This window comes from Pristiophorus japonicus, chromosome 2, assembly GCF_044704955.1.
Source record: "Pristiophorus japonicus isolate sPriJap1 chromosome 2, sPriJap1.hap1, whole genome shotgun sequence".
Lineage (NCBI taxonomy): Eukaryota > Metazoa > Chordata > Chondrichthyes > Pristiophoridae > Pristiophorus > Pristiophorus japonicus.
In genome coordinates, this window is record NC_091978.1 from 117,870,097 (window position 1) to 117,897,172 (window position 27,076).

A 27,076-nucleotide genomic window follows, 5' to 3' on the forward strand; every position below is an offset into this window, starting at 1 on the left:
GTGTGCACAAAGTGTCGGATGATTTCTCGGTGGGTTTCGCTGGAGTGAGCAGATTCTTCATGAGGCTATACGTTGGTACCCCATAGACGGTGAGGAGGATCGCCCTTTGTTTGGCAGTGCTCTCTTCCCCATGTAGCTCGTTGGCCACTAAGTATTGGTCGAGTTGCTCCACAAAAGTTTCCCAATCATCTCCCTCTGAAAATTTCTCCAGGGTGCCCACTGTGCTCTTTGGGTTTGCTATCTGTATCTCGTCACCAGTTGTTGTGTATGAAGAGTCAGACTGAACACTGTAAGCTCAAAGTAAGGTGTGACCTTAGTTTTTTATTGCAGGTCTCCAGAGTGCCTCTTGAACCTGTGAAGCCTCCTTTAATACCTGTGCTCCCAAGGGATTATGGGATCCCTTGGGACTCCAGGGGAAGAGCCCTCTGGTGGCTTTACAGAGTAAATATAAGTCCACATATATAACAACGCTCCTCCCAACACTTACCATATTTACTGTCTCAGATTATTCATATACTGTATCCCAAAATATTAATTTCTGAAAGTACTTATAGATTAGACAGATTTGTATAGTTTTGTGAAATATTTAAGTTAATGGACATAGTGAGGTTAATGTACATTGTATGGCAACTCTGGATTCAAATTCCCCAACAGTAACAATAGTGTAAAACATCTCTGGGTTCAAAGGGGGAGAAATTAGTTTTAGCTAGTGTCACCGGCAACTGGAGTTAACAGCCACAATGCTAATGAGCAAAATTTGTCTGGGGGATGGAGATTGTTGGTGCAGCGCTTACCTGCCATACAACGCAATCATGGCGGTGTTACTGGAGGCATCCGAGGCGAAGTTTGTGTGCAGCTTCCCACAGCCTCTGGAAGCAAGACTGTGAAGTTTGCAAGATATTGTGGGCAATGAAGAGGTCTGAGAATTAAAGGGGCCATGCACACTGAAGCAATATAAATTCAAATGAAGTGAAACAATGCTGTTTTCAGCCCATTCTACCTTTAAAAAAAAAAATGAGGATTTCCCAAATATGAATATTCAGCTCTGAAAGCTGATTTCCCTTCCTGTTATGTATTAATGCTTGGGGGTCACCAGACACCAGAGGGCGCCGTGGTCGGAGGTCATCGGGCTGTATGCATGTGGTATGTGTGCTTGGTAACCTGTATATCAGCTGGGTGTCTTTGTCACGCTGGCACTCTTGGGCTGGAATAAAGATGGATCAGGTTGCACCTGAGTGAGTTTACAGTAACCAGACTCTTGAGTCATTACAATTGGCAACGAGATCATTGAAGAACCTTTGCATGCACAATGGGCACTGTTGGAATCCTGGAGAGATTCGTGGAGGGTGAAGATTGGCCAGATTTTGTCGACACCTAGATCAGTATTTTGTGGCCAACGGCATGGAGGCAGAGGCCTACGCAGTTAAGCGCAGCGCAGTTCTCCTCATCGTTTGTGGCCCGAAAATTTATGGCCTCGCAAAGAATCTTCTATGGCCTGTACGTCCGTCGGAAAAAGGATACGAGGAATTATGTACGTTGGTGGGTAACCATCTGAAGCCAAAAGAGGGGATCATCATATCACGCTACCGTTTCTACACGCATGTTCATGCTGAGGGCCAGGACGTGTCGAGATTTGTCGTCGACCTGCAACTTCTTGCTGTGCCGTGTAAGTTCGGGAACATGCTGGAAGACATGCTGCGTGATGTCTTCGTGATAGGCATCAGCCATGAGGCGATCCTCAGGAAACTGTTGGCTGCAGAGACGCTGGATTTGAAAAAGGCCATCGCGACTGCCTAGGCATTCCGACAGATGATAATTTGAGGCAGATATCATCGACAAGTCGGAGTTCCTCGGCAAGTACTGTAAACAAGATGGTGCCATCTTTAGGCAGAGTTGCTTATACGAAACCTGCCACTGCTCAGAGCCCGCCAGCTGGTTCGAACCAGATTTCACCCTGTTGGCATTGTGGGGGCAATCATCGGCCTCACCAGTGTTGGTTTAGACAATACTCATGCAATGGATGTTCAAAAGTGGAGCATCTTCACAGGATGTGTCCACAATGGAGCAAGCGTGGTGCACCTGAGTGAGTTTACAGTAACTAAACTCTTGAGTCATTACACTTCCTTATCTCACAAAATGGGAAAAATGACTCAGGACTAATACAAAAGGCCCAGCAAACCAGGAATGGGGCACCCAGGGTCTTGCACACTGCACTCCAGCTTTGTGCAGAGGGTCCACACTGCAAGAGATATACTCTACCCACAGGACTGTAGCAGTTCAAGAAGGCGGCTCACCACCACCTTCTCAAGGGCAATTACAGATAGGCAATAAATGCTGGCCTTGGTAGCGACACCCACATCCCAAGAATTAATAACAATAAAAGGGGCTAGGAGGCCCTCCAGAAACAATGTTATGGGAGTACATCACCGAGGCCGGCACTGACAACAGTGCTGCCCACACTGCCTGGCTCCAATGCCCAAAGGAGCTTCATGACCTCAGACCACTGGTCAAGGTCAGTGAATGCATCTTCAAAGGCATCTCCAATCAACTGCACCACTAGCCTCACAAACTGCTCAATGCATGACCGCCACCACCCTCCCACTCCCCACCCCAATCACTCACCTACCAAAAATATCACAAGGCACATGTCCCTTTCCTAGCCTTACCTCATCCCCTTGGAGGAGACGGTGCTGGCCATTCTTGGCAGGAGCATGGCTGAGCCCTTGGCCAGCGGCGGGACTGAAAGGATGCCAGATGCTGGTATCCTCATATGTTATCCTCCTTCCCGCCCTCCCATCATCACAACTCCACCCTTGTGCCTTCCTCATCTCACACATCCAAGAAATGCAGCCTGCCCAGCCAGTGGGTGACCAGGAAGAGGGTGAGGAGAGTGAAGAAGTACAAGAAGCCCTTGCAAGCATCCAGCAGCACTCCCTATACACTTAAAAAAAATTTCACATCTATTGCAGCAAGCCACAACTTCAATAAAATAAAAAAAAAGTCCAAAACCTTAAATCCAAACTTACCTGAACGACATGTGTGTCCATTTAACAGGTGCAAACATCGCCACTGTCAGCCTGTTTGTACACCAGGTTAACCTAGCCTGCTTAGGACCCAATGCTGAATTCAGCGCGGGGTCGAAGTTTGCGCTTATGACGTAAAGTTGGTGTTGCACAACAATTTATGTCACACTGCTATCATTTTGTCCAGCATAGCACTGCCAGTTACGGCAACACAAAGGGAAAGATGAATAGGACAGCTACACAGGAACCACCAGCAGCTGGCAAAAGAGTGGAGGCGCTATTTTAGTGCCATTTAATGGCGCTATGCAGTGGCGCTAAGGCCACGAATTTCTAGCCCAACAAATTCTCCAACAGTAACAGCAGTGACAAGAACCCAACAATAAGTTGAGCTTATATAGTGTCCTTAGTGTAAAAAAAGTCCCACAGCTCCAATCAGTTTTAGGCTGCATGTCTGATCCTAGTGCTGTGCTGTCTTCTGCTCTATACTATTAGTGAATTTGCAGTATGATTCTGCACCATTATGGTCTGGTGTTAACAAGACCAGTTTCAATGAGATAACACTGGAATTTGCTATTGAAAATTGCACAAGGACATTAACTGGATTTTTAATCGGGAGGCAGATTGGGAGCAGGGGGGCTAGGAAGTAGTCGGGAAACCTGGGCGAACAGATTTCCCGTAGGCCCTGCCGAATTTAATGGCAGGGCCTGATTGACATTTCAAACCTCTGTTTCCAACCTGCAGTCAGCCAAATAGAGAGGCTGGCTGGCTGCGGGTGGGTAGGCCTGAGGCACTAGGTCACAGAGAGGAGGGAGGGATGGGTCGGGTTGGGTGGGGGCCAGGGTTGGTCGGGAGCAGGAAGAGGATCAGGGCAGAAGGACAGAAGATCGGTATCGGACTCTGGGGCATCGGGGGCGAGGGAGAGAACATCGGGGTGGCCTAAGGATCATCACTGGGGATGGGGGAGGGGGGAAGTCGGAGAGAAGATGGGGGATGGGGGGGAGAAAATATTGGGGCCGGCGCATCGGAGTGGGGGGAGAGATCATCAGGGTCAGCCTAAGGATCATTGTGGGGGAGGGCGTGGGTGGAATCCATGACGGCAATCGGAGGCCTCAGGAGGGGGAAACAAGACTGGGGGAGGGAGATAAGAGGCTACTTGGTGTCTCTGATCGTGGAGGGTAGGTGAGGCAGGGACACCGGGTCTAGCAGGTAATTGTAAAGCCACACACTTCCTGGATCCAGAAGTCCTCAGCTTCCATTAGCTGTCGGGCTCCTCAAGGTCTGCAAAACCCGACCAGCCAGTTAAATTTGTAATGATGGTTAAATCTGAGGCATGCCAACCTCATTATAATATTTAAATTTACGACCCCCCTCCTGGGAGCGGGTTGGCTACATGCCCCCTATTAATTCTACCTTTCCTTCTCCTAAATATGAGCTCAACTGACTCTTAATCATTGGCATTACCATTAGTGTACAACAGACTGTTCAAAACTAGTGGCAAATATGCCTCGCGTTTAGTTATTATTGAAAAAAACTTGCTACTGTCAATTGCTGGGCAAACTTAACCAAAAGGCTAAAGCCCGAGTAAACTTCTAAGATACAAATCTTGTCTCAGAAAGCAGCAGTAGGGATTATTACATATGATAGACCATGTAGCATGGTAGATTATATATATCATGTCGTATATGAAATATTTTTTTACATTTTGACTTATAAGAAATAGAAACCACCAAGAAATGTTGGAGTTGGACTGGTATTCAGAGCCGCATGTTTTAAAATGTTGATCAGAGATTGTCTCACTAAGCTGTGTGGTGTTCTAAGGAAATGAGTGGTGTCAGACAAGTGACTGAATGCTTGTAAGGAAGTGTGACAAAGAATAAATTTCCTGTAAGGAAATTGGAACATTAGACTTTTGTTTTTGATTTATTTTGAGTTGACAGCAAAAGCAAAGTAGCTTAGACACCAATATTTCAAAGAGATAGTTTGACCTCGTTTTGTTTTGCACCAGAGGCAGTTTTACCTGCCAGCTTTTTGTTGCTTTTAAAACTTAAACAAACTCTTGTGTTTCCACTCTATTTTCTACTCTTCAGCCAACTTGCCCCTGTCCTCAGCATCTCCACCTTGCTACTTTGCTACCTTCAAATACTGTTGTTAGATCTTCCTCTCTGCCTGTGATTTAACTTCCTCCTGACCCTCTTCTCCTTTTTCCATAGAATCATAGAATAGCACAGGAGGCCATTCGGCCCTTTGTGTCCGTGTCGGCCAACAAAGAGCTATCCAGTCTAATCCCACTTTCCAGCTCTTGATTTGTAGCCTTGTAGGTTACGGCACTTCAAGTGCATATCCAAGTATTTTTTTAATTCTATAAGGGTTTCTGCCTCTATCACCCTTTCAGGCAGTGAGTTCTAGACCCCCACCAACCTCTAACTGAAAATAATTCTCCCCAAATCCCCCTAAACCTCCTACCAACTACTTTAAATCTATGCCCCCTGGTTATTGACCCATCTGCTAACAGAAATAGGTCCCTCCTATCCACTATCTAGGCCTCTCATAATTTTATACACCTTAATTAGGTCTCCCCCCAGCCTCCTCTGTGCCAAAGAAAACAACCCCAGCCTATCCCATCTTTCCTCATAGCTAAAATTCTCCTATCCAGACAACATCCTCGTAAATCTCCTCTGCACCCTCTCTAGTGCAATAATATCTTTCCTGTAATCTGGTGACCAAAACTGCATGCAGTACTCCAGCTGTGGCCAACTAGTGTTTTATACAGTTCAAGTATAAACTCCCTGCTCTTATGTTCTATGCCTCGGCTAATAAAGGCAAGTATCCCGTATGCCTTTTTAACCACCTTATCTACCTGTCCTGCTACCTTCAGGGATCTGGGGACATGCTCTCCAAGGTCCCTCTACACTTCTCAGTGACCTACCTTCTTGTTTCCTCCTGAAACACATGCAGAGTAAAACTGAGAAAACAAAAGGGTTTAAGTACATAGTGATATCTGGCAGTGCAATAATTATTTAAAAAGAGAATCAGGAATAATAATATTCAGAAAGCATGTTACATTTTTCCCCTGATGATACACTATAAAACAATCAGTTGCCTCCAGAATTTGGCTGTGGCCTGTGATCATTGTTACTGCAGCTCTAAGTATAAAACCGGTCGGTGTTTGATCTGTTTGGCTTTGTTTCAGTTAAATGGAGATTTTAGGTGGTTTCACAAGAAATGAGACCAAGACAGGAACTCTCACCTTGGCTGCTAGATTGCACAACACTATCAAAAACATTAACTCCAGATATTACTGCTTAGTTCAAATCCTATTATGGATCACAACCACAATGGGTTTTTCTTATGTGCTGACAGGAAAACTATAATAAGACGACTACTCCTCATTGATACCCTGCCACATATTGTAATGTACTGTATCCCTTTTATATCATCTGTTTGTTCCGAGCATGTTTCCCTGCCCTTTTTCCAGTAAAAGCCACAAAGAAAAACATTTTTACCTCCAAATGTTTCTTTCTCCATAATTTTCCCCTGCAAAACAAAAATAGTGCACCCCCATGGGAGACCATGTTCTCAGAGATAACTTTGTAGTTAGAGAGAGTAGGTCAAGAGCTCAAGAGGCCTCAGCTCTGTAATACATCCCAGTGTTTGGAACAAGGGCATCCACAGCCTGCCATAACTGGACAGCTCTGGGTAACTTATTGCCAATCTCAGGTCTCTGAATTTTGCAAATAAAGTTGATTGAAATTCTACAATAAGTACAATAAAGCTAACAACAAATTGAGAATAAATTCTTCGGCATAGTCCCCATGATGAGTTAGTGGATAAATGCAGTGACTTGTGTGCCAGAAAGCCATTCAGACCAGGAAGGTGAGACATGTGAGTAATGACGGCACATGTGACCGAAAGGGACATCAATTTACATTCCACAACATTGCTCTCAAAATGGATGTGGGTATATTTACAAATGCATGCATAGTTAATTATGTCCAGCAATGTATCAAGAATAATCTTGCGGGCAATTCTAGCTTTCCCCGCTGGCGGGAATGGAGCAGCTGAGCAACTATGGTTGAATTTGAAATTCAGTTGGAGGGTGAGAAAGTTGGATCTCAACCCAGTGTCCGAAGCTTAAATAAAGGAGACTACAAAGGTATGAAGGCAGAGTTGGCTAAAGTGGACTGGGAAAATAGATTAAAGTGTGGGACGGTTGATGAGCAGTGGCGTACATTTAAGGAGATATTTCATAACTCGCAGCAAAAATATATTCCAATGAGAAGGAAAGACTGTAAGAGAAGGGATAACTATCCATGGCTAACTAAGGAAAGAAGGGATGGTATCAAATTGAAAACAAAGGTATACAATGTGGCCAAGACTAGTGGGAGGCCAGATGATTGAGAAACTTTTAAAAGTCAGCAAAGAACGACTATAAAAATAATGGAGAGGGTACATGGATTATGAACATAAACCAGCACAAAATATAAAAGCAGATCGTAAGAGTTTCTTAATGTAAATAAAAAGGCAAAGAGTGGCTAAAGTAAATATTGGTCTCTCAGATGATGAGACTGCGGAATTGGTAATGGAGAACAGGGAAATGGCAGAGACTTGTGGTCCCCTGGACATGATGGCTTTCATCCTAGGGTCTTAAGGAAGTACTTAAGGAAGTGGCCCTAGAAATAGTGGATGCAGTGGTGGTCATTTTCCAACAGTCTATCGACCCTGGATCAGTTCCTATGGACTGGAGGGTAGCTAATGTAATGCCACTTTTTTAAAAAGGAGGGAGAGAAAAAACGGCGAATTATAGACTGGTTAGCCTGACATTAGTAGTGGGGAAAATGTTGGAATCACTTATTAAAGATGAAATAGAAGCGCATTTGGAAAGCAGTGACAGGATCAGTCCAAGTCAGCATGGATTTGTGAAAGGGAAATCATGCTTGACAAATCTTCTAGAATTTTTTGAGGATGTAACTAGTAGAGTGGACAAGGGAGAACCGGTGGATGTGGTGTATTTGGACTTTCAAAAGGCTTTTGACAAGGTCCCACACAAGAGATTAGTGTGCAAAACTAAAGCACATGATATTGGGGGTAATGTATTGACGTGGATAGAGAACTGGTTGGCAGACAGGAAGCAGAGTGTTGGGACAAACTAGTCCTTTTCAGAATGGCAGGCAGTGACTAGTGGGGTGCTGCAGGGCTCAGTGCTGGGACCCCAGCTATTTATAATATACATCAATGATTTAGATGAAGGAATCGAGTGAAATATTTTCAAGTTTGCAGATGACACTAAGCTGGGTGGCAGTTTGAGCTGTGAGGAGGATGCTTAGATGCTGCAGGGTGACTTGGACAGGTTAGGTGAGTGGGTAAATGGATGGCAGTTGCAGTATAATGTGGATAAATGTGAGGTTATCCACTTTGGTGGCAAAAACACAAAGGCAGAATTTTATCTGAATGGCGGCAGATTAGGAAAAGGGGAGATGCAACGAGACCTGGGTGTCATGGTTCATCAGTCATTGAAAGTTGGCATGCAGGTACAGCAGGCAGTGAAGAAGGCAAATGACATGTTGGCCTTCATAGCTAGGGGATTTGAGTATAGGAGCAGGGAGGTCTTGCTGCAGCTGTACAGGGCTTTGGTGAGATCTCAGCTGGAATATTGTGTTCAGTTTTGGTCTCCTAATCTGAGGAAGGACGTTCTTGCTATTGAGAGAGTGCAGTGAATGTTCACCAGACTGATTCCCGGGATGGCAAGACTGACATATGAGGAGAGACTGGATCGACTGGGCCTATATTCACTGGAGTTTAGAAGAATGAGAGGGGATCTCATAGAAACATATAAAATTCTGATGGGACTGGACATGTTAAATGCAGGAAGAATGTTCCTGATGTTGGGGGAGTCCAGAACCAAGGATAAGGGATAAGCCATTTAGGACCGAGATGAGGAGAAACTTCTTCACTCAGAGAGTTGTTAACCTGTGGAATTCTCTTCCGCAGAGAGTTGTTGATGCCAATTCGGTAGATATATTCAAGAGGGAGTTGGATATGGCCCTTACGGCTAAAGGGATTAAGGGGTTTGGAAAGAAAGCAGGAAAGGGGTACTGAGGTGAATGATCAGCCATGATCTTATTGAATGGTGGTGCAGGCTCGAAGGGCCGAATGGTCTACTCCTGCACCTATTTTCTATGATTCTATGTCTCTATGTTAAAAGAAGTGGCTGCAGAGATAGTGGATGCATTGGTTGGAATCTACCAAAATTCCCTGAATTCTGAGGAGGTCCCAGCGGATTGGAAAATCGCAAATGTAACGCCCCTATTTAAAAAAGGAGGCAGACAGAAAGCATGAAACTATAGACCAATTAGCCTAACATCTGTCGTTGGGAAAATGCTGGAGTCCATTATTAAGGAAGCAGTTGCAGGACATTTGGAAAAGCATAAGTCAATCAAGCAGAGTTCGCAAGGAATGATATACTTGCATTGGAGGCAGTTCAGAGAAGGTTCACGAGGTCGATTCCGGAGATGAGGGGTTTGACTTATGAAATAGATTGAGTAGGTTGAGCCTATATTCATTGGAGTTCAGAAGAATGAGAGGTGATCTTATTGAAACATATAAGATAATGAGGGGTCTCAACAAGGTGGATGCAGAAAGGATATTTCAGCTCATAGGGGAAACTAAAACTAGGGGACATAGTCTCAGAATAAGGGGCATCCCATTTAAAACTGAGATGAGGAGGAATTTCTTCTCTCAGAGGATTGTAAATCTGTGGAATTCTCTGCTCCAGAGAGCATTGGAAGCTGTGTCATTGAATATATTTATGGTGGAGATAGACAAATTTTTGAGCGATAGGGAATAAAGGGTTATGGGGAGCGGGCAGGGAAGTGGAGCTGAGTCCATGATCAGATCAGCCATGATCTTATCAAATGGCGGAGCAGGCTCAACGGGCCAGATGGCCTACTCCTGCTCCTATTTCTTATGTTTTCTTATGTAAAATGGAGCAGCTCCATTTCCTGCTCCATCTTTCGTCCTGCAAGGCTATCACAAACTGTTAATCACTCTATCTCTCTAAAGTATTAGTAGAAAGACAGTCAACTCCACAGATGTTAGTCAGCCAGAAGGGAGTCCATTACATGACACACAGAGCATGAGTCAGCAAGAGGAGCTGTTGGCGGCACAAGGGAAGAACGCAATGGTGGTTGGAGGGTTGTGTTGTGTAGCCCTTTGAATTGAAAGCCTGGGGATCTGGATCTCACAGATCTTGCTTTAAAAAAGACAATGGCTGAGATTTTGCTCAACTTGGCGGATCAGTGTTCTACAGTATTGAAGTGCTACAAACACTGGCAATCACTGCACCCAGGTTCTCCCATAACTCCCTTCATATGCTTATGGAAGGAGTCACAACACACAAGGAGGTTCTCTTCCCAATCGATAGGCCAAAGAGACCTCCCCAGGAGACCAAGGCAGCCTAGTTGCACAATGCAGAGGAGGTTATAAGAAATGATGTTGTCAGGAGGACTGGCTGCAGTGGCGCAAACCTGTCAATAATCTCATTAGATCAGGAAATGTGAGTACAAAGCCACATTCAACCTTATATGGCTGAACCTCTCATCACATCCCCATCACTCTGCCTTTCCTACCCTACTCCTGCACATCTTTACTCACACCAACTTACCTTGCATCTCCACCCATCCCTCTCTATCTATACTATCACATCCCCATCTCACTAACCACCCCTCACACTCATCCTAGTGCCATCATACCAACTAACAACACACAAGGGTAGCCACTTGGGTGTTTTATCCAATGTTCTTGTAAAGTTTCTGTTAATGTGCTGTCACACATTGACAACTTTATTTTCAACACTTTGTTTTCTTGCACAGATTTGTATACATCTTTGGAAGTGGCTTTGTGAGTTGCAGTGAATGGTGAGATATAATGGTACCCCACCCCTCCCCCCATCCCTGCCTCCGTAATGGTGGTGAGTGTGAAAGGAATGGCTTGGACATTGTAGGGTGCTTGATGGTATTGGTGTGAGGTGGTGCCAACCTAGTGTATAATGTGACAGCCAGAGTGTACAGCAGCAACTGAAGTAAATTTGGCCATGGTGAGGTCATCCCCGGCTTCCTGGGCAGCAATGTGCCTGGCTGCTGATGCCTTCTGTCCTGTGCTGCATCAAGTGATTGCGGAGAAGGTTGGTGTTATTGTTAGTGCTGTCAGTGTGTCTGGTGATGCTGGTGTTGGGGCTGACAGTGGTCAGATTCTGAGGACCATGGTGAGAGAGTATAAAGGGAACCCATGCCGAAGGATTAGATGGCGTGAAGTTGAGATGACAGAAGCACTTTGTGCTGAGATAGGTTGTTCCAATGAGGTGACACTGGATGATGAGTTTGCTCCAAACACTTGCAGCTTGCATAAAGCTCAATCTGTGTTCCAAATGGATCATGGAACGGCTTCTGCGATTGGAAAGTGAACAGCAGTGAGGTGAGAGCTTTTATAGTACATTTCAAGCAGCCAACTTATCAGCTGATTCAATAGCCATTCAACTCCCGCCTCAGGTTAACAGACGTGGTCCACGGGCAGTGTGGACCTCAGGGACGAGCAGTTTAAGTTAAAAGGTAAGTTTAAAACTATTGTTAAGTGTCTGTTAACAAGCTAATAATTGCTTTAATTGGTTCACCCGCCTCTGCAGGTTGGGTCCAATCTGAGATCACAAATGTGCCATTGGGAAAGGGTGCGTTGTGGCGGGATGACAATGGGTTCCTGACCCTCCAAGGCCTCACCCCTCCCAATCTCTGTAACCTCCTTCAGCCCCACATCTCTCCGAGATCTATGTGCTGCTCCAATTCTGGCCTCTTGTGATCCCCAATTTTAATTGCTCCACCATCGGTGGCCATGCCTTCAGTTACCTAGGCCATAAGATCTGATATTCCCTTCCAAAACCTCTCCACCTCTCTACCCCTCTCTCCTCCTTTAAGCGTTGCTTAAAACGTAGCTCTTTACCTGTCCTAATATCTCTTTATGTGGCTCAATGTCAAATTTTGTTTGATAAGGATTCTGTGAGCACCTTGGGACATTTTACTATGTTAAAGACGCTATATAAATGCAAATTGTTGTCATTGTTTGTTGTTTCAATGAGGACATTGTGGCAGCTCCCAGAGAAATGAACATTTACTTGCACAAAAGCAGCAATAAATCTGGTTGCAGTATGTAGCATAACTTAATGGCAGCTTCCTGTGGAAGGTGAAGCCTCCACAATCTCTTGTATCAAATGCAGGTATTCAAGTCTCTGGCTGTATATTCTGGTCTGGGGCTACATGGAGCTCATTTGGAGCCCTCCGTTCCTCCTCCTCATTCTTAAAAGCAACAATACAGAGGAATTTACAACAGCAACAACGTATATTTACATAGCACCTTGAATGTAATAAAACGTCCCAAGGTGCTTCACAGGAATGTTATCAGCAAAAAAAAAATTGACACCAAACCGTATAAGGTAGATGACCAAAAGCTTGATCAAAGAGGTTGGATTTAAAGAGCATCTTAAAGGAGGAAAAAGAAGTGGAGAGGCGGAGAGATTTAGGGAGGGAATTCCAAGAGCTGAGGCCCTAGGCAGCTGAAGGCACGACTGCCAATGGTGGAGCATTTAAAATCGGGGATGTTCAAAAGGCCAGAATAGGCAGAGCACAGAGGTCTAGGGAATTATAGGGCTGAAAGAGATTACAGAGATAAGGAGGTTTTGACAGTTCCAACGCATTCCTGGGAGATGGTCTTTCGTGGGCAGAGATTTTGGCTATTTGCCCAACTTATGTCCTTCAAACTCTTACATAAGAGTTTTACAAGATAGAAAAATAAATTGCCATCAATAATTTTTATATTAAAAACCCTGTCCATTAAGGTAAGTTTATTTTTAACCCTATTTGCTGTGAAGAGAGATCAAATCAGTGGAAAGGGAATGGAGTTTGTGGCATGAACTGAAGACAATGGCTTCAGTCTTCTTAATAGAAACATAGAAACATAGAAAATAGGTGCAGGAGTAGGCCATTTCGGCCCCTCGAGCCTGCACCACCATTCAATAAGATCATGGCTGATTATTCACCTGAGTACCCCTTTCCTGCTTTCTTTCCAAACCCCTTAATCCCTTTAGCCGTAAGGTCCATATCTAAGTCCCTCTTGAATTTATCCAATGAACTGGCATCAACAACTCTCTGCGGTAGGGAATTCCACAGGTTAACAACTCTCTGGGTGAAGAAGTTTCTCCTCATCTCGGTCCTAAATGGCTTCCCCTTATCATTAGACTATGTCCCCTGGTTCTGGACTTCCCCAACATCGGGATCATTCTTCCTGCATCTAACCTGTCCAGTCCCGTCAGAATTTTATATGTTTCTATGAGATCCCCTCTCACCCTTCTAAACTCCAGTGAATACAGGCCCAGTCGATCCAGTCTCTCCTCATATGTCAGTTCTGCCATTCTGGGAATCAGTCTGGTGAACCTTCGTTGCACTCCCTCAATAGCGAGAACATCCTTCCTCAGATTAGGAGACCAAAACTGAACACAATATTCCAGATGAGGCCTCACTAAGGCCCTGTACAACTGCAGTAAAACCTCCCTGCTCCTATACTCAAATCCCCTAGCTATGAAGGCCAACATACCATTTGCCTTCTTCATCGCCTGCTGAACCTGCATGCCAACTTTCAATGACTGATGTACCATGACACCCAGGTCTTGCTGCACCTCCCCTTTTCCTAATCTGCCGCCAGTCAGATAATATTCTGCCTTCGTGTTTTTGCCACCAAAGTGGATAACCTCACATTTATCCACATTATACTGCATCTGCCATGCGTTTTCCCACTCACCTAGCCTGTCCAAGTCACCCTGCAGCCTTTTAGCATCCTCCTCACAGCTCACACCACCGCCCAGCTTAGTGTCATCTGTAAACCGGACGACCGGGAAAAGGCGTTGGAGCAGAATTTTGTGGTCAACTGTGTCAAAGGCTGCAGACAGGTCCAGAAGGACGAGAAGGGATAGATTGATTACCTTGATAGGTTACAATGAGAGATCCATGTGTTCTTTCTGAAATAGTCGAGGAGAAGGAGAAATTGCAGCTCCAGAACAAAATAGCACAAAGGAAGATGTCAAACTGGCAACATTAAAAAGGAACAAAGAAAAAACTTTTGAAAAATATAGCAGGAATAAACTTCAAACCATGCTATAAACGTTGAAGCTGCCCTCTTTAATTTCTGTTTTGCCTTCTCCAGAGCGAGAAGACAAAACAGTGAGATTCAGGCAGAACTGGCACAGACCGGATTGTATGATGTGATTTTTACCTCACCTGAATGGGACCGCCTAGAAATGTGCAGGCACTTCCTGTGGCTGCTAGAAATGAGGGCAGTAAATGAGGTACACGTGACAGTGGATGGATACCTAGCATCACAGAACTGTACCCAATTTCCAGTCTGATCACCTGATTTACAGCCAATCAAAACAATCCAGACTAATGTATCTTACTTTGTCCATGGTCACTTGTCACACTCCTAAAATAAAGAGCCACATCTTCCAAAAGATTCACCACAAACCAACGATCCTGTGCCATGTACATTAAATTCAGTACAAATTGCTTAATCAAAACTAACGCAACCGTTTTATTGCACTCCAGTAAATCATCACAGACACTTTTTTAAAAAGAGGAAACAACACTCAGCTCTGCGCAGCACAACGCTAGTTCTGATGAGAATTCAGAAAGGCTAAAGAGGAAACAAAACTTAATTTTTCAGCCCAGTATAGTAATTGCGCTGTGAAGAAATATCCTCCTTTTGTAGAAAGTCTTGTTACTTAAAAAAAACACAATTAATGTTAGTCATATTAGCGAACAAATACTTCAAGCATTCACATGACGTCTTTTGTTTATTATTTTAAATGGGTTCATTCCTGCATTAAAATATTAGACAGAGGAATTTCATCTGAACTCATTAATATCGCAAACAGTCATGTCTAAGTTCATGATTTTGAACAATCCATTGAAAGTTCTTAAAACTTTTCATCTAATCATTGAGTTAATCCTGCAGCAGAGAGGACACATTTAATTACTTTTAATCGAGCAGCAAGGGCTGCAGGAGACAAAGGGATAGATTTTAGGCTCCCATTGCAGAGATGCGCAGAGCGGAAATGCATATTAGGAATCCGGATGTAGAGGCTAGCATGTGTGTGCAATTTTCCATCTACTAAAATTAATAGGGTGGGGCTTTGGGTGCTTGAGCCGTAGGTGGTCTTGACTGTGCTGAAGAATCCTCGCACGTCGTGGTTATCAGCCAGCTGCTGGATCTCCTGTGCTTTCTCCACACACCATCAATTCTTTAGGTCGCGGATTTTTTGTTGGACCTCGGCCTTCAGCCGCCTGTAGAGCTGCTTTGCTGCTCCCGAATTGGGGTGCTGCTTTAGGTTTAGAAATGCCTTGCACTTGCGGCTTATTAGTTCCTGGATCTCCTGGTCATTCTCGTCAAACCAATCTTGGTGTTTCATGGTTGAGTGAAAGAGCATCTCTTCACAGGCGCTGGTTATGGAGGTCTTGAGGCAGACCAGGCGCTGTGGGCACTCTGCGTCTCAGGATCATCGAGGGTCGACAGGTTGGCAGTGAGGCGCTAGCTGTATAGGGCTGGCTGTATAAGGCTTTCTTAACTGGGTCTTTGAGTGACCCAGCGTTAATTTTCCTGCAGCATACCTTGGGAGCCTACTATCAGCAAGGGCAGGCATCGATGACGAGGTTCAACATCGCCTCCAGTGTGCCAGCGCAGCCTTTGGTCGCCTGAGGAAGAGAGTGTTTGAAGACCAGGACCTCAAATCTGGCACCAAGCTTATGGTTTACAGGGCAGTAGTGATACCTGCCCTCCTATTTGGCTATAGGGCTAGAACCTCCACTTATCACCCAAAAATGAGTGTTATTTCCAGCGTGGGTTTTCTGATTGCCGGCTTCTCGCCCATTCTCAAACCATCTAGTTTCCATTTTTGAAAATGGGCGTTACCGCGAGCGATCTCAAATGGGCGGTAGAGTTACATTTTTTTGACCTTCTGCCATAAAGTCCTTAGCAACTGCATGGCTACACTTGATTCCTGCGATTCAGGAGGTCAAGAGTCATGTCATGTGCAAAAGAGGAGTCAGAGAGAGAGGGAGCTCAGAGGCACTGAAAGCGTGTGTGGCTGTGGTGTGTGCTTGTCTGGCTGTTATGAGAGGCACGACGGAGATTCACCAGTTGCAAAAAGCCTACTAAGCACCAAGAACATAGTTGGCACCAAGTCTTTGTCCAACAAATAAGATGGAAGGGATGGAGGAGGCCCTGGAGCTGGTAGCCAGGAACACTAGTGGCAGAGGGCTCCCAGTGGTCCCGGAGCTCCCAGTGGTCCCACACCACCATTGCCAACTACACATGAGAGCCAGCAGCAACATCTTACTTCTGGCTCAGAGCACGTTCCCACCTCAGGACCGCCCTCTCCCATATCCGTCCAAGCAGCACTTCGGCTGTCACCGCCACCCCCCCCCCACCCCCACAATGAAGCATCGCCTGAGGACCCCCTCGGCCAGGCAGCTTGGAGTCAGGAGGGGAAGGGGAAGGGGTAGAGGTGTGGAGGAGAAGCGGGGGGGTGGAGGGGTGGGGAGGGGGGAAGATTTGGTTTGTATAGAAATGCTAATGATTTCATACCAATGTTCGGTTTAAATGTTTTTTATTTAACAAAGCCTTGTAGCAGATTGGCTCAGTTGACTGCACCATTACATGCTGGTGAATCCTTAACATCAAATGGTATAATCACACTTAACTTCAGTCAACTTAAACTTTAAGTGTCACCAAGGTGATGCCCACCATTGAGGTATGACCTGCACACCCAGCAGTGCGTCAACCTTGTAAATAACACCAACGTTCTTTCAGGTAAAGCGATCATTGATGAGCTTATGACATAACGCTCTTGCAGCTATCATGCCACGGTGGGCCCTTTCATGCGGTCTACAGGGGAGTGGAGGCATGGTTTCAGGGTCAGCTTGATTATCTGGGCCGATGGCAGCATCTGCTTCCTCGTCCTCCTCCTCCTCTCTCTGGTGAGGTGGACTGTCAGACTCATCAGGCAATTCTTGTCCCCTCCTGATAGCCAAGTTGTGTAGCATGGAGCACATCACCACGAATTGAGCTACCTGCTCAGGGTGGTATTGGAGCTCGCCTCCTGAGCGGTCCAGGCATCTAAAGTGCTGCTTCAGCACTCCAATGGTTTTCTCCACGATATTGCGAGTTGCTCTGTGGCTCTCGTTGTATCGCCTCTCGGCCTCGGTATGGGCGTCACGCAGGGGGATCATTAGCCAGGTGGCGAGGCCATAGCATCCAGCATTGACCTTGTGGCTCATTGTTAAACAAGTCAGATACAGTGCTCTCATGCAGGATGTGAGCATCATGTTTGCTGCCCCGAAATTGAGCATTCACTGCCAGTATAATTTGCTGGTGGTCGACAACCAGTTGGACATTCAGGGAGTGGAATCCCTTACGGTTCCTGAAAACCTCTGCATCCTGAAAAGGTGCCCGCATCGCGATGTGCGTACAGTCTATTGCTTCCTGCACCTTGGGGAAGTTTGCAATTCTGGAGAATCCTAGAGCCCTCTCACTCTGTGCCTCCCTGGTCATAGGAAGTTGATCAAGTCCATCCTGCATGCGTACAGGGCTTCAGTGACCTGCCTAATGCAGTGATGTATGGCATGCTGAGAAATTCGCAAATGTTGCCAGCTGTGGCCTGAAACGAACCCGAGGTGTAGAACGACAGTGCCGCGGTGACTTTGACCTTGACGGACAGTGCAGTCCTGATGATGCTGGCATGCTACAGATCTACCCTTATCAACTGGCATACCTCAGTGATAACCTCTTTGTGGAAGCGCAGTCTCAGAAGGCAGGTAGTGTCGGGCAAGTCGAGGTAAAAATGCTTCTCCTTGTACTTGCGGGGGGTATAACGTCTGGTCCTCCTCATCTGTCTGTCACGTCTTACATTGGGCACATAATGCAGTGGAGCATTCCTTCGGCGATGTCGAGTCTGCTGCATGTATTTGGTCACCAAGAGAGGGTGAGAAAGGACAGGCCCCATTGCAGTAGCTCTCTGTTTTCCATCGATTGATCACAAACAATGAATGTCCCGACGAAGACACCTCTTCAATTCCAATCGGTCACAGTGTGATCAAGATGTTTTTACAGATCTTCACATCAACTCCAATGACCTGCAGAGTACATCCAAACTCTGCTGAGGTTTAAGCACAACAGCCTTTTAAAGGACGCGATATGTGATCTACAACATGGCTGTGATTCGTTCGGTTAGTTCCACGTTTAGTGGGCGGTTTTATGGACGAGCGATATTTTGGGCGATATGTGTGCAAGCTGGTGAAATTGACGATGGGCTATCTCCATGGCCGCTAGGTTGGGTAAATATGCTCTTTACAACAAAAAACAGTGGACGGGCGTTAATATTGAATGTTGGCGTTAATTTTGTGCGGAAAGTAACGCTGGCCGATATTATGGCCGTTGAATTCGCCCATTCTGCTGATTCGCCTCCAAAAAAGTGGGCGGGTGGTATTATTTTTTCTTGGTGTTAAGCACATGGGGAAAGTGACGCTCGCCAATAAGCTTCCGAAAAATGCCCGCCAGTTTCCATTTTGTGCCAAAATGGGCGATATATGGCCGTTATATGTCATTTCAGTGGTAAAATGGGCGTTAAATGGGCTTTAAGCATGCAAAAAAAGTGGCGGTTCTAGCCCGTGAACTGTATGTAGCAGACATCTCAAAGCACTGATGAAGAACCACCAGCGCTGCCTCCGCAAGATCCTGCAAATCCCCTGGGAAGCTAGACGTACCAACGTCAGTGTTTTCGCTCAGGCCAAAATTGAAGCATTGGCCACACTCGATCAGCCCCGTTGGGCGGGCCATATTGTCCGCATGCCTGACGCAAGATTCCCTAAGCAAGCGCTCTACTTGGAGCTCCAACACAGCAAGCGAGCCCCAGATGGACAGAGGAAACGTTTCAAGGACACCCTCAAAGCCTCCTTGATAAATTGCAACATGCCAACTGGCACCTGGAAATCCTGACCCAAGACCACCCAAAGTGAAGGAAGAGCATAAGAACATAAGAAATAGGAACAGGAGTAGGCCATATGGCCCCTTGAGCCTGCTCCGCCATTCAATAAGATCATGGTTGATCTGATCATGGACTCAGCTCCACTTCCCCGCCTGCTCCCTATAACCCCTTATCGCTTAAGAAACTGTCTATTTCTGTGTTAAATTTATTCAATGTCCCAGCTTCCACAGCTCTCCGAGGCAGCTAATTCCACAGATTTACAACTGTCTGAGAGAAGACATTTCTCCTCATCTCTGTTTTAAATGGGTGGCCCCTTATTGTAAGATCATGCCCTCTAGTTCTAGTCTCCCATATCAGTGGAAACATCCTCTCTGCATCCACCTTGTCAAGCCCCCTCATAATCTTATATGTTTCGATAAGATCACCCCTCATTCTTCTGAACTCCAATGAGTAGAGGCCCAACCTACTCAACATTTCCTCATAAGTCAACCCCCTCATCCCCGGAATCAACCTAGTGAACCTTCTCTGAACTGCCTCCAAAGCAAGTATATCCTTTCGTAAATATGGAAACCAAAATTGCACGCAGTATTCCAGGTGTGGCTTCACCAATACCTTGTATAGCTGTAGCAAGACTTCCCTGCTTTTATATTCCATCCCCTTTGCAATAAAGGCCAAGATACCATTGGCCTTCCTGATCACTTGCTGTACCTGCATACTAACTTTTTGTGTTTCATGCACAACTACCCCCAGGTCCCGCTGTATTCGGCACTTTGCAATCTTTCTCCATTTAAATAATAACTTGCTCTTTGATTTTTTCTGCTGAAGTGCATGACCTCACACTTTCCAACATTATACTCCATCTGCCAAATTTTTGCCCACTCACTTAGCCTGTCTATGTCCTTTTGCAGATTTTTTGTGTCCTCCTAACACATTGCTTTTCCTCCCATCTTTGTATTGTCAGCAAACTTGGCTATGTTAAACTCAGTCCCTTCTTCCAAGTTGTTAATATAGATTGTAAATAGTTGGGGTCCAAGCACTGATCCCTGCAGCACCCCACTAGTTACTGGTTACCAACCAGAGAATGAACCTTTTATCCCGACTCTCTGTTTTCTATTAGTTTGCCAATCATCTATCCATGTTAATATATTACCCCAACCCCGTGAATTTTTATCTTGTGCAGTAACCTTTTATGTGGCACCTTGTCAAATGCCTTCTGGAAGTCCAAATACACCACATCCACTGGTTCCCCTTGATCAACCCTGTTCGTTATATCTGGGAGTGTACTGAGCATCATGAGTCTCGTCGCCAATAGCATGTGGAATTCAAGCTCAGACAGCGGAAGGAGCGTGCAGAAAACCAGGCTTCCCACCCACCCTTTCCTTCAACCACTGTTTGCCCCACCTGTGGCAGAGACTGTAATTCTCGCATTGGACTGTACAGCCACCTGAGAACTCACTTTTAGATTGGAAGCAAGTCTTCCTCGATTCCGAGGGACTGCCTATGGTGATGATTAAAATTAAAAGGCACACAGACAATGTAGGGCACTGACCTCCATACTGGTATTCTTATTCTCATACTTATTTAAACATATAAGATTCTGAGGGGACTTGATAGGGTAGTTGCTGAGAGGATGTTTCCCCTCATGGGGGAATCTAGAACAAGGGGGCATAGTTTCAGAATAAGGGTCACCCATTTAAGACAGAGATGAGGAGGAATTTCTTCTCTCAGATGGTCATGAATCTTTTCAATTCTCTGCCCCAGAGAGCAGTGGAGGCTGAGTCATTGAACATATTCAAGGCTGAGATAGACACATTCTTGAACAATAGGGAAGTCAAGGGTTATGGGGAACAGGCAGGAAAGTGGAGTTGAGGCCAAGATCAGATCATCCATGATCTGAGCAGGTTTGAGGGGCCATATGACCTACTCGTGCTCCTATTTCCTATGTTCTTAGGTTCTTATTTCTGATATATGTCCTCATTGCACAAAGTTCCACACCAGGAGTGCTAATTCGTAAAGTACAGCCCACATATCTTAGTTGCATAGCCTAGGCTTGTATTCCCTCAAATATAGAAGATTAGAGGTGATTAAATTGAAGTGTTTAAGATGATTAAATGATTTAATTGGATAGATAGAAACTATTTCCTCTGGTGGGCGAGTCCAGATAAAGGCGCATAAACTTAAAATTAGAGCTAGGCCGTTTAGGGGTGATGTCAGGAAACATTTCTACACACAAAGGGTAGTGGAATTCTGGAGTTCGATCCCCCAAAAAATGATTCAGGCTGGGTCAATTGAAAATGTCGAAACTGAGATCGCTAATTTTAAATTGTTTATTTGTCCCCTGGAACCACTTGCATTGCATGGGAAACACGAGATGGAGTTGCTTAAATTCAGTAGCTACGTGGGGAAAAATTTAGAATTAGCATTTTCAGCACAGAGCTTTGCATCCTGAGAGTGTACATTAGGAATTTGGATGTAGAGTTCAGCACATACCATATGTTCCTCTAACATTAAATTAATGGATTGAAAGTCATGTAGTGCCATTAACCTCTGAGTCAAAATTCCTGCTATGCGCCCCTGTTGCATGAAGCTCTGTGTCAGGAACATTAGCTCATAAAACCTGCCGATATAGCCAACCTGAAACAGGCACATCAATAATTTAATGCAAAGATCAAAAACCATGGAATTAGTAATATCTAAAACCATCTCTATACTATAGGAATTTTGCCACAACAATCATACTGTTATTAAAATGGGGTAGCAAAATGTTAAAGCTATATATGCCAGAGTGTAAGATCCTTATTTAATCTTAAACGCAGTTACCACTTGTTGTGTTCATATTCTGTTTTTTGCATGAACTCTCACAGGATGGGCAATCGGACCCTGCGGGAGTTATTCGCACACTGCTGTAAACATTCTGGTTCATGCTGGTTTTGGGAGTTACTATAAAGTATACAGTTAAGTTACTTTACTCCTGGTTCAGTTAGTCTGTTAGTTACATACACAACATAATTTGGCGACGAGGATGAATCAAATTAACCTCCCTACCCACCTCCCCAGCCGCCCCCCCCCGCCTTTCCTCTCCACACCCGGGGACTCTCCAATCCTGTGGCTGAGATGGATAAAAAACTTTTCTACTTACATCACAGCGAGTGGGTTAGAGGGTGACAACGTAACACCAGCTTGCTGCTGTGCAGTACTTATCCATTGCCTCAGCACCGAAGGCCAACGTATCTTTGGCCAAAGCAGTAAGCGCCCATGAGAAATATTTTGGGCCAAAGAAAAGTATCATGATGGAGAGATACAATTTTCTTCCATGGGGGCAAGAGAACGGTGAACCAATGAAACAATATATCATTTCATTAACTGAGCTGGCCGCTATGTGTAACTTTGCAGTATTCACAGACGAAATGATCAGGGATCAAATTATTGAGAAAATAACGATCCTCCGCATTTGGGAATGCTTGCTAATGGAGGATGACAAATTGATTTTGTACAAAGCAATTAACTTGGCCATCCAAATTGAATCGACACTTTCCGATTCAAAAGCGATCAGATCCCCTGCTCCCCCTGTGCAGCAGACTTCACCTACAGCCTATGTGCAAGGCGTTTCTCCAAATCACAGCAGAGACCCAGGGCTAGTAATAAGCCACCCACTACGGATTGCGGGCTTAACTTCCACTGCTTTAACTGTGGGGACAAATCACATTCTGTAAAGAGTCCTAACTGCCATGCAAGTGGGAAGAAGTGCTCTTGTGGTAAAATGAACCATTTTGCTAGTATCTGTCATTCAACACAGCATATTTGACATGTGGACAACCCCGATAATGATGAACCCAGTATGGTTTACACCGTTGGTGACATTTCGCACATTGATTCGGGCAAATTCAAGGATTGTGATGTAAACATTGACAGCACACCCATCTGCCTTCTCATTGACCTTGGAGCCAAAGTCTCCATATTGAACGAGGCTCTGTACAAAACCTACTTCACGCACTGTCAACTGCAGCCCGCAACTTCCACTCTACATGCGTACTCCAACTCCAAAATTGAGGTACTTGTGGTCATATCTGTCCCGATATACAACAAGGACATAACATTGGAGAACTTTTCCTTTCATGTTGCGAAGGGACGAAGCCTCATGGGTTTTGACCTTTTTGACAAGCTTGGGTTCAAAGTTTACGACCCAACTGGCACATCTGTGTACACAGTTGACTTTGATAAGCAGTATCCCTCAATCTTCACAGGGTTTGGAGTGACAACAAAATTCTGCCATCATCCCCGCGTTGACCCTTAAGACAAACCGGTTACGCAGCGACTTTGCCGCCTCCCATTTGTGGTTCGCGACCAAGACCAAGCAAAATTAATGCAACTCGAATCTCAGGGAATCATTGAGAGCATCGACTCCTCACCCTGGATCTCGAACTTAGTTGTTGCTTGGCGTAGAAATGGGGAGATCCGCCTCTGCAGCGACGTGAAAGAGGTCAACAAGGCCATCATCCCCAACAAGTACCCTCTTCCTACCATCGACGAACTGTCTTCAGAATTCCACGGCTCAATAGTTTTTATGAAACTCAACATGTGCCGCAGTTACCTGCAAATACCCCTAGCTGAGGACAGCAAACCGCTCACGGCATTTACGACGCATGATGGTCTGTATCAATATTGATGCATGCACTACGGACTATCTTCTGCACCAAGTGCATTTCAGAAGATTGTCACTACTATGCTAGCAGGCATAGAGGGAGCCCTCAATCTGCTTGATGATATCGTCGTCCATGGATGGACAATGGAAGAACATGACCAGCGACTTCACACAGTTATGGCTAGATTTGCTACACATAATATTGCACTTAATGCCGATAAGTGTACATTTGCTGCTGGAGAAATACACTTTCTGGGCTACAGAGTCACAGCACAAGGTGTTCCATCAAAGAACTTTCATCATTCCTCGGCACTTGCAACTTCTATCTGAAGTTCATCCCACACTACGTGCACATTGCATCCCTTCAGAATGGACAGATTCCCAGGCTCAGGCATTCACCACGCTTAAGGAGAAAATCACATTCCCTCCTATCCTCGCGCACTTTGATCCGAATGCCACTACATACGTCACCACGGATGCATCAGGCACCGCCTTGGGTGCTGTGCTCGCACAATGGATTGACGGCCTGGAACGCCCAGTCGCCTTCGTCTCTCGCACGCTCTCATCTGCAGAACATAAATACTATACAGAGGAACAGGAAGCACTCACTTGCATCTACGCATGTGAACGCTGGCACATCTACCTCTATGGCAGGAAATTTACCCTCTGCCCGGATCACCAAGCGCTAACTATGCTACTCGCTACAACTGGATCTGGGCACAGACCACTATGAATCAGCCGATGGTCAGATCGCCTTCATCAGTATAACTTTGATGTACAGTACATCGCTGGCAGTCGCAACCATGTAACTGACATGCTCAGCCGCTCGACACCTGTTTCGGACTCTGGTGCTGATTTGTTCACAGATGACGACACATATGTCACGTCGATCATCACTCAGTCCATCAGAAACCTTGTCTCCTGTGACGAACTCAAAACCGAATCACAGCGTGATGCTACACTCCAGCACATGTGCCACTTCCTCCAGACTGAGTGGCCTGAGCAAATTCCAGAAAAGCTGAAAACCTTCCACAGACTTCGTGATAATTTTTTGTTTGGTACAATGGCTGCCTAGCTCATGGTGATAGAACAGTAATTCCCAAGTCACTTCAACAGTGAGTTCTCTCACTGGCACATGATGGACACCCTGGCATTGTCCACATGAAGCAGAGATGTCGCGATTCAGTATGGTGGCCTAGGATTGAAACTTGCATCGAGGAGTTTGTCTCACACGGCGAAGCATGCAATCTGAGAAAAGGCCACAAACATCCGACCAGCGCCAATGAAGCCACTTCCATAGCCACAAAGACCATGGCAACAACTTCAGTTGGATATCATTGGTCCAATTGAAGCAGCTCCACAGCACCAGCGTTTCCTTGTTGTAGTACATGACCTGCATTCCAAATGGCCAGAAATCGCTACAAGTTCAGTGACCTCATCAACGATCGTCACTATTCTGCAGCATATGATATGTTCACGAAGTGGGGCCTCTCAAAAGTCATAATCACTGACAATGGACCACAGTTTGTGTCCGACCAGTTCACGGATTTCCTCACTCGTCATGCTATTGAGCATCGCCTTACTGCTCAGTACAATCCTCAAAGCAACGGAGATTTTGAGCGATTTAACCGCGTCATCAAAGAGGGTTTGAAAGCCAACCTCGCAGCAGGCCAAAAATTCGACGAAGCGCTTCAAACCATTCTCCGCATGTACCATTTGACAAAGCACTCGCTAACGGGGAAGACACCCGCTGAGCTCATGATTGGGCGGAATTTTCGCTGGCTACTGGACATTCTCAAACCCCCAGCCAAACCTAGCGCGAAGATAACCACGCTCGCATCCCAGATTTTGGAACACCAACGAAAAATGAAGTCGTACACTGACACAAAATGATGTGCTCAAAAGCCCCAACTAAAGCCCGGAGATTGGGTCAGAGTTAAGCGCTCAAACCGGAGTCAGAAGTTCGCATTTGGACCCTGTGGGAGCTATTCACACACTGCTGTAAACATTCTGGTTCATGCTGGTTTCGGGTCACCATTTTGGGAGTTGCTATAAAGTGCACAGTTTACCCCTGGTTCAGTTAGTCTATTATTTACATACACAACACCACTTACATGAATCTGGAAGTAACAGCAAATCAAGGAAATTACCTGAAATTTTCAATACATGTGCCATGTTACAAAACCACAATTTTGTTCAGATCTAATAACTATGTTCATGGAGGTATCTTGTACATCGTTCACATGACAATTTCATTCCGTAATGCAGTTAACTTAAAAAGACCCCTCTCTAAACAATACTGAAAATCTAGAAAAGGGCACAATTGGCAGCAAAACGTCCCCTAGCATCAAGCAACCCCATCATTTACAAGTGGACCTTCATGACAAGAATTACATAACAACAATTTGTATTTTTATAGCACCTTTAACATAGAAAATATCCCAAAGCATTTCACAGAAATATAAATAAAAGAATGGATGTGAGCAAAGAAGGTGATAGTAGGAAAGATGGCCAAAAGCACAGTCAAAGATGTTCGTTTTATGACGGAGAGGGAGTTAGACAGTCGGAGGGGTTTAGGGAGAGAATTCCAGAGCATGGAGCTGCTGAAGGCATGGTTGCCAAAAAAAGGGTAAATGGGGAGGACGCATAGATAAAGAATAACAATGTCCATTTAAAGCTGGAAGTTATAATAAAATGTCTTTTATTCAATCTATGACAATCCATTATGACATAAGTAATTAAACTACTACCTTACTTGACCAAAGGATGCTGCTAGCATAGAATGTGATCACATTCATTAACACTGACATGCTAAATTCCTTGTTTAACTCCTTAATTGAATTACTCAGTATTTGTTTACTTAACATAAATGTCTGCAGACAGTAACAAAAACAGAAAACGCTGCAAACACACAGCTAATTCAGTTCGCATCTGTGGCGAGAACAGATAAATGAACTCTTATTGAACCATTCAATAAAACTTACGCATTGTTGGTAGATCCCGAGGAGTAGTATTTCTCTATCAACAGTATAATCGTGTAGTGTCATCAGTAACCATTTCAAATCTTCAGAACTGAGAATTAAATATGCGGGAAATGTACAGCAGATCTGTCAACATCTGAAAACAGAAAATGCAGATTAATATTATGGGTATTGATCTTTTATCAGAATTCAGGTTGTGATGAAGGGTTTACAGCTGAAACATTAAACTTGCTTTTCCCTTTTCAGACTGACCTACTCTGTATTTCCAGCTTTTTCTGTTTTATTTCAGATTTCCAACGTTTGAAAGCAAGAAAGCCTTGGATTTATATAGCGCCTTTCACGACCATCGGACGTC

The 27,076-nt window shown here is 45.0% G+C and overlaps 1 protein-coding gene across 1 annotated transcript in view; it reads right to left on the minus strand.

Moving 5' to 3' along the window:
- The window catches only part of LOC139240420 (interleukin-6 receptor subunit beta-like), a 140,670-nt gene that overhangs the window by 82,267 nt on the left and 31,327 nt on the right, over nt 1-27,076 (minus strand). The window contains exon 2 of the mRNA XM_070868934.1: nt 26,725-26,857. Coding sequence (XP_070725035.1) covers nt 26,725-26,728 — 4 coding nt within the window. The 5' untranslated portion in view covers nt 26,729-26,857. The remainder of the gene's footprint in view (nt 1-26,724; nt 26,858-27,076) is intronic.